We start from the raw sequence: 13,393 nt of genomic DNA on the forward strand, positions 1-13,393 counted from the left end.
TGTTAGCATTTAGTCGCCTTATAGGCGGTAAATAATTTAACATAACCTACCACAAGCTTACGTGGCCACAAGATACTATAAAATATTCTAAACTTGGGTCGCGTCTGATAAGAGTATGTTTAAAATGAATTACGCTATTAATAACTCAGTCTCTCTGGACAAACAGTGCTTACATACTATGAAAGAGCGCATTGCTATAATGAAATCACGGGAGTGTATAAAATACGCCGTCCGTAAATGGACAGCAGTCAAACGAGTTTTGTATTTCGTTTAGTTAAGTTCGCGTTGAACCTCCGAATGTTATCTATATTTTTGTTAGGCCTAACGCTTTTAGCGTTGTGCTGGTATTATCTTAAGCACCATTACTCATATTGGGAGCGTCGTGGTTTTCCGTATGATAAAAATGCCGGCATCCCATTTGGGTGTCTGGCCAGCGTCTGGAGAATGGAGAAGGCCATGGGCATGGCCGTTTATGATGTGTATAAAAATAGTAAAGAGCGTTTTTTGGGTACCTATCTACTCTTCCGGCCGGCTGTTTTGGTACGCGATGCTGAGCTGGCACGTCGTGTCTTAGCTCAGGACTTCGCTAGCTTTCATGATCGTGGCGTATATGTGGACGAGGATAAGGATCCTCTGTCAGCATCAATCTTTGCGCTGCGCGGTCAAAGCTGGCGTTCCATGCGTCACAAGCTATCGCCGTGCTTTACTTCAGGCAAGCTGAAGGGCATGTACAGCACATCAGAAGACATTGGGATCAAAATGATAGCCCATTTGCAAAAAGAGCTGCCCGAGCAGGGATCCAAAGAGGTGGATCTGAAGGCGGTGCTGCAAACCTATGCCATCGATATAATTGCCTCCGTTATATTCGGACTAGATGTGAATAGCTATGAACAGCCAGACAATAAATTCAAGAAACTGGTTACAATAATACGACGCAATACTCGCTTTTCGGCACTCTTCGGAATGATGATTTTCCTTGTTCCTTCGTAAGTAATAAACGGACTTCAATTTGGATATAAATGATTGCTTAGACGAAATTTTGTAGTGTCGCCAAGTTTTTGTTTCGCATTGGCTTCAAAAATCCTGTTGGACTGGCCATGTTGGCCATTGTCAAAGACACCATCGAATATCGTGAGCAGCACGGCATTGTGCGCAAGGACATGCTGCAATTGCTCATGCAGCTGAGGAACAAGGGCAGCATCGACGATGACGACAGCAAAAGCTGGAGCCTTCAAACCAATGATGATGGTAATCATTGAGGAATACTATCTGTTATAATCTATACACTTATAAATATCCCCTTTTCAGGTCAATTACAGAGTATATCTTTGGAAAAAATCACCGCCCAGGCTTTTATATTTTACGTAGCCGGACAGGAGACCACCGGCTCGACGGCAGCATTCACAATCTTCGAACTGGCACAGTATCCAGAGCATCTAAAACGTTTGCAAGGCGAGGTGGATGAGACACTCAAGCAAAACGATGGTAAAATCACCTACGATGTACTGAACAAGATGGAGTTTCTGGAACTATGTCTGCAGGAAACTATGCGAAAATATCCAGGTCTGCCAATGCTGAATCGTGAATGCACGCAGGACTATACAGTACCGGACACGAATCATGTGATAAAGAAGGGCACTCCGGTGGTCATCTCGCTGCATGGCATACATCACGACGCAGAGTATTTCCCAGACCCTGACAAATACGATCCCTACCGTTTTGCTGAGGATACCAAAAACTATAATCCGATAGCCTATATGCCCTTCGGTGAGGGTCCCAGGATATGCATTGCCCAGCGCATGGGTCGCGTTAATGCCAAATTGGCCATCGTCAAGATACTGCAAAACTTTAACATCGAGGTGATGAGCAAACGGGAACTGGAGTTTGAAACCTCCGGCATTGCGCTGCTGCCCAAGGATGGGATCAAAGTGCGCCTCTCCAAAAGGATGCCCAACTGAATGAAATTTGTTGAAAAATTGCGAAACATTTCATGCCAAATGTTTTCCATTAAGATAGCGCCTAGTGATTAGTTGATAGCAGTTAAGCCGCCTTATCAATGCCCACCAAATAATTTGCCTGATTATTTTATGAATAGAGTCAACACTTTTTATTAAATGCCTGCAATGTGCTTGTAGCCTCTCTCAGATAACTAAGCGCATACATGAATACGTTTATATATTTATTATATATATTTATGGATAGATTATTTATTTACAGGAACGATTGCATTGTATTTTATTTCGGGTATATAGACTCATATGCGTTATGCCATATTAATTGTTCTCGCGCTGCTCCAGTTGCTGCTGCTGTTCGTTCTCGAGCATTTTCTGCTTGTTCTTCTGCCTAAAGATCTCCTTGCTGGCCTCCTTTATAGCTTCGAAGATCTTGGCCTGCGACATGATCTGTTTTTGCACATTCTCAACAGCTGGCTCGGCATTGATGTCGATCAGATCGCTTAAGCCTTCGGACAGATATTCATTGTTGTAGGGCTTCTCCTCGAGCTCATTCCGTTTTATGAGTGAAAATGGCGGATAGGACGGATAAGAGGTGCGTTTACGTCCACAGCCTAAAATGATGTGTTTGACAATTTATGTTATTATCTAGTTCTGACTATAATATATAAGGTGTATCAACTTATGGCTTGGGTCGCCTGTAAATGCTTTGCAAAATGGTCTTTTCTCGACGTTCCAAAACGACATAACTCCGCGCGGCGATATGACAAATCATCACATTTTTTTTCAAAATCGAGGTCGGTGCGAAAATCGAAACTTTTTCGATGACTTTTTTTTAATATTTCGGCAAATTATGTCTGATTTTGAAAGCTTATACCTTTTTGAATGCGTATGGATCCCTACCATGAATTCGCATTCAAACAAATTAAACATTGATGGGTTACAAAATATTGTTGACAAAAAACTAACTCGTTTGTAAAGTCAACCTTTTTTGATGATTTTTTGGAATATTTCTGCCAAATAATATCCGATATTGGAGTTTTATACCATTTTCGACTCGTAAGGATGAGTCCTATTGATTGGCATTAAAAAAGGGGAATTCGAAATTTTGACCCAAATCGACAAAATGGCAAGGGAGATATGCATTCCAAAACGACATAACTCCGCGCGAAGCTATGACGTTCTAAAACGACATAACTCCGCGCGAAGCTATGACGTTCCAAAACGACATAACTCCGCGCGGAGATATGACAAATCATCACATTTTTTTTCATAATCGAGGTCGGTGCGAAAATCGAAACTGCTTCGATGACTTTTTTTTAATATTTCGGCAAATAATGTCTGATTTTAAAGTGTTATAGCTTTTCGAATGCGTATGGATCCCAACCATCAATTGGCATTCAAACAAATTAAACATTGATGGGTTACAAAGTATTGTTGACAAAAAACTAACTTGTTTGTAAAGTCAACCTTTTTTGACTTTTCTTGGAATATTTCTGCCAAATTATGTCCCATTTTTGAGTTTTATACCATTTTCGACTCATAAGGATCAGTATTATTAATTATACCAATCGAAATTTTGACCCAAATCGACAAAATGGCAAGGGAGATATGACGTTCCAAAACGACATAACTCCGCGCGGAGATATGACGTTCCAAAACGACATAACTCCGCGCGGAGATATGACGTTCCAAAACGACATAACTCCGCGCGAAGCTATGACGTTCCAAAACGACATAACTCCGCGCGGAGATATGACAAATCATCACATTTTTTTTCAAAATCGAGGTCGGTGCGAAAATCGAAACCTTTTCGATGACTTATTTTTAATATTTCGGCAAATAATGTCTGATTTTAAAGTGTTATGCATTTTCGAATGCGTATGGATCCCAACCATCAATTGGCATGTAAACAAATTAATCAGCGATGGGTTACAAACTATTGTTGACAAAAAACTAACTCGTTTGTAAGGTCAACCTTTTATGATGATTTTTTGGAATATTTCTGCCAAATACTGTCCGATTTTGGAGTTCTATAACATTTTGGGCTCGTAAGGATCAGTACTATTGATTAGCATTAAAAAAGGGGAATTCGAAATTTTGACCCAAATCGACAAAATGGCAAGGGAAGATATGACGTTCCAAAACGACATAACTCCGCGCGAAGCTATGACGTTCCAAAACGACATAACTCCGCGCGGAGATATGACGTACCAAGACGACATTACTCCGCGCGGAGATATGACGTTCCAAAACGACATAGCTCCGCGCGAAGCTATGACGTTCCAAAACGACATAACTCCGCGCGAAGCTATGACGTTCCAAAACGACATAACTCCGCGCGAAGCTATGACGTTCCAAAACGACATAACTCCGCGGGGAGATATGACGTTCCAAAACGACATAACTCCGCGCGGAGATATGACAAATCATCACATTTTTTTTCAAATTTGAGGTCAGTGCGAAAATCGACACTTTTTCGATGACTTTTTTTTAATATTTCGGCAAATAATGTCTGATTTTAAAAGCTTTTACCTTTTTGAATGCGTATGGATCCCTACCATGAATTCGCATCCAAACAAATTAAACATTGATGGGTTACAAAATATTGTTGACAAAAAACGAACTTGTTTGTAAAGTCAACCTTTTTTGATGATTTTTTGGAATATTTCTGCCAAATTGTGTACCATATTTGAGTTTTATACCATTTTCGACTCGTAAGGATCAGTATTGATGATTGGTTTAATGCCAAAGGGGAATTCGAAATTTTGACCCAAATCGACATAATGGGAAGGGAGATGTGACGTTCCAAAACGACATAACTCCGCGCGGAGATATGACGTTCCAAAACGACATAAATCCGCATGGAGATATGACGTTCCAAAACGACATAACTCCGCGTGGAGATATGACGTTCCAAAACGACATAACTCCGCGCGGGGATATGACGTTCCAAAACGACATAACTCCGCGCGAAGCTATGACGTTCCAAAACGACATAACTCCGCGCGAAGCTATGACGTTCCAAAACGACATAACTCCGCGCGAAGCTATGACGTTCCAAAACGACATAACTCCGCGCGGAGATATGACGTACCAAGACGACATTACTCCGCGCGGAGATATGACGTTCCAAAACGACATAACTCCGCGCGAACCTATGACGTTCCAAAACGACATAACTCCGCGCGAAGCTATGACGTTCCAAAACGACATAACTCCGCGCGGAGATATGACGTACCAAGACGACATTACTCCGCGCGGAGATATGACGTTCCAAAACGACATAACTCCGCGCGAAGCTATGACGTTCCAAAACGACATAACTCCGCGCGAAGCTATGACGTTCCAAAACGACATAACTCCGCGCGAAGCTTTGACGTTCCAAAACGACATAACTCCGCGGGGAGATATGACGTTCCAAAACGACATAACTCCGCGCGGAGATATGACGTCCATAACGACATAACTCCGCGCGGAGATATGACGTTCCAAAACGACTTAACTCCGCGCGAAGCTATGACGTTTCAAAATGACATAACTCCGCGCGAAGCTATGACGTTCCAAAACGACATAACTCCGCGCGGAGATATGACAAATCATCACTTTTTTTTCAAATTCGAGGTCAGTGCGAAAATCGACAGTTTTTCGATGACTTTTTTTTAATATTTCGGCAAATAATGTCTGATTTTAAAAGCTTATACCTTTTTGAATGCGTATGGATCCCTACCATGAATTCGCATTCAAACAAATTAAACATTGATGGGTTACAAACTATTGTTGACAAAAAACTAACTCGTTTGTAAGGTCAACCTCTTTTGATGATTTTTTGGAATATTTCTGCCAAATAATGTCCGATCTTGGAGTTTTATACGATTTTCGACTCGTAAGGATTAGTACTATTGATTGGCATTAAAAAAGGGAATTCGAAATTTTGACCCAAATCGACAAAATGGCAAGGGAGATATGACGTTCCAAAACGACATAACTCCGCGCGAAGCTATGACGTTCCAAAACGACATAACTCCGCGCGAAGCTATGACGTTCCAAAACGACATAACTCCGCGCGGAGATATGACGTTCCAAAACGACATAACTCCGCGCGGAGATATGACGTTCCAAAACGACATAACTCCGCGCGGAGATATGACGTTCCAAAACGACATAACTCCGCGCGGAGATATGACGTTCCAAAACGACATAACTCCGCGCGAAGCTATGACGTTCCAAAACGACATAACTCCGCGCGAAGGTATGACGTTCCAAAACGACATAACTCCGCGCGAAGCTATAATATTTCGGCAAATAATGTCTGATTTTAAAAGCTTATACCTTTTTGAATGCGTATGGATCCCTACCATGAATTCGCATTCAAACAAATTAAACGTTGATTTCTGCCAAATTATGTCCCATTTTTGAGTTTTAAACCATTTTCGACTCATAAGGATCAGTATCATTAATTATACCAATCGAAATTTTGACCCAAATCGACAAAATGGCAAGGGAGATATGACGTTCCAAAACGACATAACTCCGCGCGGAGATATGACGTTCCAAAACGACATAACTTCGCGCGAAGCTATGACGTTCCAAAACGACATAACTCCGCGCGGAGCTATGACGTTCCAAAACGACATAACTCCGCGCGGAGATATGACGTTTCAAAACGACATAACTCCGCGCGAAGCTATGACGTTCCAAAACGATATAACTCCGCGCGGAGATATGACGTTCCAAAACGACATAACTCCGCGCGAAGCTACGACGTTCCAAAACGACATAACTCCGCGCGGAGATATGACGTTCCAAAACGACATAACTCCGCGCGAAGCTTTGACGTTCCAAAACGACATAACTCCGCGCGAAGCTATATTATTTCGGCAAATAATGTCTGATTTTAAAAGCTTATACATTTTTGAATGCGTATGGATCCCTACCATGAATTCGCATTCAAACAAATTAAACATTGATGGGTTACAAAATATTGTTGACAAAAATCGAACTAGTTTGTAAAGTCAACCTTTTTTGATTATTTTTTGGAATATTTCTGCCAAATACTGTCCGACTTTGGAGTTCTATAACATTTTGGACTCGTAAGGATCAGTACTATTGATTGGCATTAAAAAAGGGGAATTCGAAATTTTGACCCAAATCGACAAAATGGCAAGGGAGATATGACGTTCCAAAACGACATAGCTCCGTGCGAAGCTATGGCGTTCCAAAACGACATAACTCCGCGCGGAGATATGACAAATCATCACTTTTTTTTTTCAAATGCGAGGTCAGTGCGAAAATCGACACTTTTTCGATGACTTATTTTTAATATTTCGGCAAAAATTGTCTGATTTTAAAAGCTTATACCTTTTTGAATGCGTATGGATCCCTACCATGAATTCGCATTCAAACAAATTAAATATTGATGGGTTACAAAATATTGTTGACAAAAAACTAACTTGTTTGTAAAGTCAACCTTTTTTGATGATTTTTTGGAATATTTCTGCCAAATTATGTGCCATTTTTGAGTTTTATACCATTTTCGACTCGTAAGGATTAGTATTATTGATTATACCAATCGAAATTTTGACCCAAATCGACAAAATGGCAAGGGAGATATGACGTTCCAAAACGACATAACTCCGCGCGGAGATATGACGTTCCAAAACGACATAACTCCGCGCGGAGATATGACGTTCCAAAACGACATAACTCCGCGCGAAGCTATGACGTTCCAAAACGACATAACTCCGCGCGGAGATATGACAAATCATCACATTTTTTTTCAAAATCGAGGTCGGTGCGAAAATCGAAACTTTTTCGATGATTTTTTTTAAATATTTCGGCAAATAATGGCTGATTTTAAAGTGTTATGCATTTTCGAATGCGTATGGATCCCAACCATCAATTGGCATTCAAACAAATTAAACATTGATGGGTTACAAACTATTGTTGACAAAAAACTAATTTGTTTGTAAAGTCAACCTTTTTTGATGATTTTTTTGAATATTTCTGCCAAATTATGTCCCATTTTTGAGTTTTATACCATTTTCGACTCGTAAGGATCAGTATTATTGATTATACCAATCGAAATTTTGACCCAAATCGACAAAATGGCAAGGGAGATATGACGTTCCAAAACGACATAACTCCGCGCGGAGATATGACGTTCCAAAACGACATAACTCCGCGCGGAAATATGACAAATCATCACTTTTTTTTCAAAATCGAGGTCGGTGCGAAAATCAAAACTTTTTCGATGATTTTTTTTAAATATTTCGGCAAATAATGGCTGATTTTAAAGTGTTATGCATTTTCGAATGCGTATGGATCCCAACCATCAATTGGCATTTAAACAGCGATGGGTTACAAACTATTGTTGACAAAAAACTATCTCGTTTGTAAGGTCAACCTTTTTTGATGATTTTTTGGAATATTTCTGCCAAATAATGTCCGATTTTGGAGTTTTTTTACCATTTTCGACTCGTAAGGATCAGTACTATTGATTGGCATTAAAAAAAGGGAATTCGAAATTTTGACCCAAAACGACAAAATGGGAAGGGAGATATGACGTTTCAAAACGACATAGCTCCGCGCGAAGCTATGACGTTCCAAAACGACATAACTCCGCGCGAAGCTATATTATTTCGGCAAATAATGTCTGATTTTAAAAGCTTATACCTTTTTGAATGCGTATGGATCCCAACCATCAATTGGCATTCAAACAAATTAAACATTGATGGGTTACAAACTATTGTTGACAAAAAACTAACTTGTTTGTAAAGTCAACCTTTTTTGACTTTTCTTGGAATATTTCTGCCAAATTATGTCCCATTTTTGAGTTTTATACCATTTTCGACTCATAAGGATCAGTATTATTAATTATACCAATCGAAATTTTGACCCAAATCGACAAAATGGCAAGGGAGATATGACGTTCCAAAACGACATAACTCCGCGCGGATATGACGTTCCAAAACGACATAACTCCGCGCGGAGATATGACGTTCCAAAACGACATAACTCCGCGCGAAGCTATGACGTTTCAAAACGACATAACTCCGCGCGGAGATATGACAAATCATCACATTTTTTTTCAAAATCGAGGTCGGTGCAAAAATCGAAACTTTTTCGATGACTTTTTTTTAATATTTCGGCAAATAATGTCTGATTTTAAAAGTTTATACCTTTTTGAGTGCGTATGGATCCCAACCATCAATTGGCATTTAAACAAATTAAAAATCGATGGGTTACAAACTATTGTTGACAAAAAACTAACTCGTTTGTAAAGTCAATCTTTTTTGATGATTTTTTGGAATATTTCTGCCAAATAATGTCCGATATTGGAGTTTTATGCCATTTTCGACTCGTAAGGATCAGTACTATTGATTAGCATTAAAAAAGGGGAATTCGAAATTTTGACCCAAATCGACAAAATGGCAAGGGAGATATGACGTTCCAAAACGACATAACTCCGCGCGGAGATATGACAAATCATCACTTTTTTTTTTCAAAATCGAGGTCGGTGCGAAAATCGAAACTTTTTCGATGATTTTTTTTTAATATTTCGGCAAATAATGGCTGATTTTAAAGTGTTATAGCTTTTCGAATGCGTATGGATCCCAACCATGAATTGGCATTTAAACAAATTAAACAGCGATGGGTTACAAACTATTGTTGACAAAAAACTAACTTGTTTGTAAAGTCAACCTTTTTTGATGATTTTTTGGAATATTTCTGCCAAATTATGTGCCATTTTTGAGTTTTATACCATTTTCGACTCGTAAGGATCAGTATTATTGATTATACCAATCGAAATTTTGACCCAAATCGACAAAATGGCAAGGGAGATATGACGTTCCAAAACGACATAACTCCGCGCGGATTTGACGTTCCAAAACGACATAACTCCGCGCGGAGATATGACGTTCCAAAACGACATAACTCCGCGCGAAGCTATGACGTTCCAAAACGACATAACTCCGCGCGGAAATATGACAAATCATCACATTTTTTTTTTCAAAATCGAGGTCGGTGCGAAAATCTAAACATTTTCGATGATTTTTTTTTAAATATTTCGGCAAATAATGGCTGATTTTAAAGTGGTATGCATTTTCGAATGCGTATGGATCCCAACCATCAATTGGCATTTAAACAAATTAAACAGCGATGGGTTACAAACTATTGTTGAAAAAAAACTAACTCGCACGTAAGGTCATTTTTTGATGATTTTTTGGAATATTTCTGCCAAATAAGGTCCGATATTGGAGTTTTATGCCATTTTCGACTATTGTTGACAAAAAAACTAGCTCGTTTGTAAAGTCAAACTTTTTTGATGATTTTTTGGAATATTTCTGCCAAATAATGTCCGATTTTGGAGTTTTATACCATTTTCGACTCGTAAGGATCAGTACTATTGATTAGCATTAAAAAAGGGGAATTCGAAATTTTGACCCAAATCGACAAAATGGCAAGGGAAATTATGACGTTCCAAAACGACATAACTCCGCGCGAAGCTATGACGTTCCGAAACGACTTACCTCCGCGCGGAGATATGACGTTCCAAAACGACATAACTCCGCGCGGAGATATGACGTTCCAAAACGACATAACTCCGCGCGAAGCTATGACGTTTCAAAACGACATAACTCCGCGCGAAGCTATGACGTTCCAAAACGACATAACTCCGCGCGGAGATATGACGTTCCAAAACGACATAGCTCCGCGCGAAGCTATGACGTTCCAAAACGACATAACTCTGCGCGAAGCTATGACGTTCCAAAACGACATAGCTCCGCGCGGAGATATGACAAATCATCACATTTTTTTTCAAAATCGAGGTCGGTGCGAAAATCGAAACTTTTTCGATGATTTTTTTAAATATTTCGGCAAATAATGGCTAATTTTAAAGTGTTATGCATTTTCGAATGCGTATGGATCCCAACCATCAATTGGCATTTAAACAAATTAAACAGCGATGGGTTACAAACTATTGTTGACAAAAAACTAACTCGTTTGTAAGGTCATTCTTTTTTGATGATTTTTTGGAATATTTCTGCCAAATAATGTCCGATATAGGAGTTTTATGCCATTTTCGAGTCGTAAGGATCAGTACTATTGATTGGCATTAAAAAAGGGGAATTCGAAATTTTGACCCAAATCGACAAAATGGCAAGGGAAATATGACGTCCCAAACCACATAACTCCGCGCGACATAACTCCGCGCGGAGATATGACGTTCCAAAACGACATAACTCCGCGCGGAGATATGACGTTCCAAAACGACATAACTCCGCGCGGAGATATGACGTTCCAAAACGACATAACTCCGCGCGGAGATATGACGTCCCAAAACGACATAACTCCGCGCGGAGATATGACGTCACAAAACGAAATAACTCCGCGCGGAGATATGACGTCCCAAAACGACCTAACTCCGCGCGGAGATATGACGTTCCAAAACGACATAACTCCGCGCGAAGCTATGACGTACCAAAACGACATAACTCCGCGCGGAGATATGACGTTCCAAAACGACATAGCTCCGCGCGAAGCTATGACGTCCCAAAACGACATAACTCCACGCGGAGATATGACAAATCATCACATTTTTTTTCAAAATCGAGGTCGGTGCGAAAATCGAAACTTTTTCGATGATTATTTTTTAATATTTCTTCAAATAATGTCTGATTTTAAAGTGTTATAGCTTTTCGAATGCGTATGGATCCCAACCATCAATTGGTATTTAAACAAATTAAACAGCGATGGGTTACAAACTATTGTTGACAAAAAACTAACTCGTTTGTAAGGTCATTCTTTTTTGATGATTTTTTGGAATATTTCTGCCAAATAATGTCCGATTTTGGAGTTTTATGCCATTTTCGAGTCGTAAGGATCAGTACAATTGATTGGCATTAAAAAAGGGGAATCCGAAATTTTGACCCAAATCGACAAAATGGCAAGGGAAATATGACGTTCCAAAACGACATAACTCCGCGCGACATAACTCCGCGCGGAGATATGACGTTCCAAAACGACATAACTCCGCGCGGAGATATGACGTTCCAAAACGACATAACTCCGCGCGGAGATATGACAAATCATCACATTTTTTTTCAAAATCGAGGTCGGTGCGAAAATCGAAACTTTTGCGATGACTTTATTTTAATATTTCGGCAAATAATGTCTGATTTTAAAGTGTTATACATTTACGAATGCGTATGGATCCCAACCATCAATTGGCATTTAAACAAATTAAACAGCGATGGGTTACAAACTATTGTTGACAAAAAACTAACTCGTTTGTAAAGTCAAATTTTTTTGATGATTTTTTGGAATATTTCTGCCAAATAACGTCCGATTTTGGAGTTTTATACCATTTTCGACTCGTAAGGATCAGTACTATTGATTGGCATTAAAAAAGGGGAATTCGAAATTTTGACCCAAATCGACAAAATGGCAAGGGAAATATGACGTTCCAAAACGACATAACTCCGCGCGGAGATATGACGTTCCAAAACGACATAACTCCACGCGGAGATATGACAAATCATCACATTTTTTTTCAAAATCGAGGTCGGTGCGAAAATCGAAACTTTTTCGATGATTTTTTTTTAATATTTCGGCAAACATTGTCTGATTTTAAAGTGTTATAGCTTTTCGAATGCGTATGGATCCCAACCATCAATTGGTATTTAAACAAATTAAACAGCGATGGGTTACAAACTATTGTTGACAAAAAACTAACTCGTTTGTAAGGTCATTCTTTTTTGATGATTTTTTGGAATATTTCTGCCAAATAATGTCCGATATTGGAGTTTTATGCCATTTCGACTATTGTTGACAAAAAACTAACTCGTTTGTAAAGTCAAACTTTTTTGATGATTTTTTGGAATATTTCTGCCAAATAATGTCCGATTTTGGAGTTTTATACCATTTTCGACTCGTAAGGATCAGTACTATTGATTAGCATTAAAAAAGGGGAATTCGAAATTTTGACCCAAATCGACAAAATGGCAAGGGAAGATATGACGTTCCAAAACGACATAACTCCGCGCGAAGCTATGACGTTCCGAAACGACTTACCTCCGCGCGGAGATATGACGTTCCAAAACGACATAACTCCGCGCGGAGATATGACGTTCCAAAACGACATAACTCCGCGCGAAGCTATGACGTTTCAAAACGACATAACTCCGCGCGAAGCTATGACGTTCCAAAACGACATAACTCCGCGCGGAGATATGACGTTTCAAAACGACATAACTCCGCGCGAAGCTATGACGTTCCAAAACGACATAACTCCACGCGGAGATATGACAAATCATCACATTTTTTTTCAAAATCGAGGTCGGTGCGAAAATCGAAACTTTTGCGATGACTTTATTTTAATATTTCGGCAAATAATGTCTGATTTTAAAGTGTTATACATTTACGAATGCGTATGG

General features: G+C 39.5%; 2 protein-coding genes across 2 annotated transcripts; one reads left to right on the forward strand and one right to left on the reverse strand.

Moving 5' to 3' along the window:
* The first annotated feature begins 261 nt into the window (after positions 1-261).
* LOC6631012 (probable cytochrome P450 6d4) lies at positions 262-2,166 on the forward strand. Its single transcript, XM_032439355.2, has 3 exons — positions 262-986; positions 1,046-1,248; positions 1,309-2,166. The coding sequence occupies exons 1-3, from the start codon at positions 298-300 to the stop codon at positions 1,956-1,958; spliced, it is 1,542 nt and encodes a 513-aa protein (XP_032295246.1). The 5' UTR covers positions 262-297; the 3' UTR covers positions 1,959-2,166.
* Positions 2,167-10,165, reverse strand: LOC116651868 (cardioactive peptide-like). Its single transcript, XM_070207496.1, has 2 exons — positions 10,150-10,165; positions 2,167-2,566 (listed from the first exon to the last, which is right to left on the reverse strand). Exons 1-2 carry the CDS (start codon positions 10,163-10,165, stop codon positions 2,274-2,276), a joined length of 309 nt encoding a protein of 102 aa, XP_070063597.1. The 3' UTR covers positions 2,167-2,273.
* Between the last annotated feature and the right edge of the window lie 3,228 nt (positions 10,166-13,393).

The sequence above is a fragment of the Drosophila virilis genome, chromosome 2 (assembly GCF_030788295.1).
Source record: "Drosophila virilis strain 15010-1051.87 chromosome 2, Dvir_AGI_RSII-ME, whole genome shotgun sequence".
Taxonomy (NCBI): Eukaryota; Metazoa; Arthropoda; class Insecta; order Diptera; family Drosophilidae; genus Drosophila; species Drosophila virilis.

Coding starts and splice junctions, on each gene's coding strand:
- LOC6631012 (XM_032439355.2), top strand. CDS start 298: ATGTTATCTATATTTTTGTTAGGCCTAACGCTTTTAGCGTTGTGCTGG. Junction 987..1,045: donor ATGATTTTCCTTGTTCCTTC/GTAAGTAATAAA, acceptor GAAATTTTGTAG/TGTCGCCAAGTTTTTGTTTC. Junction 1,249..1,308: donor CCTTCAAACCAATGATGATG/GTAATCATTGAG, acceptor TCCCCTTTTCAG/GTCAATTACAGAGTATATCT.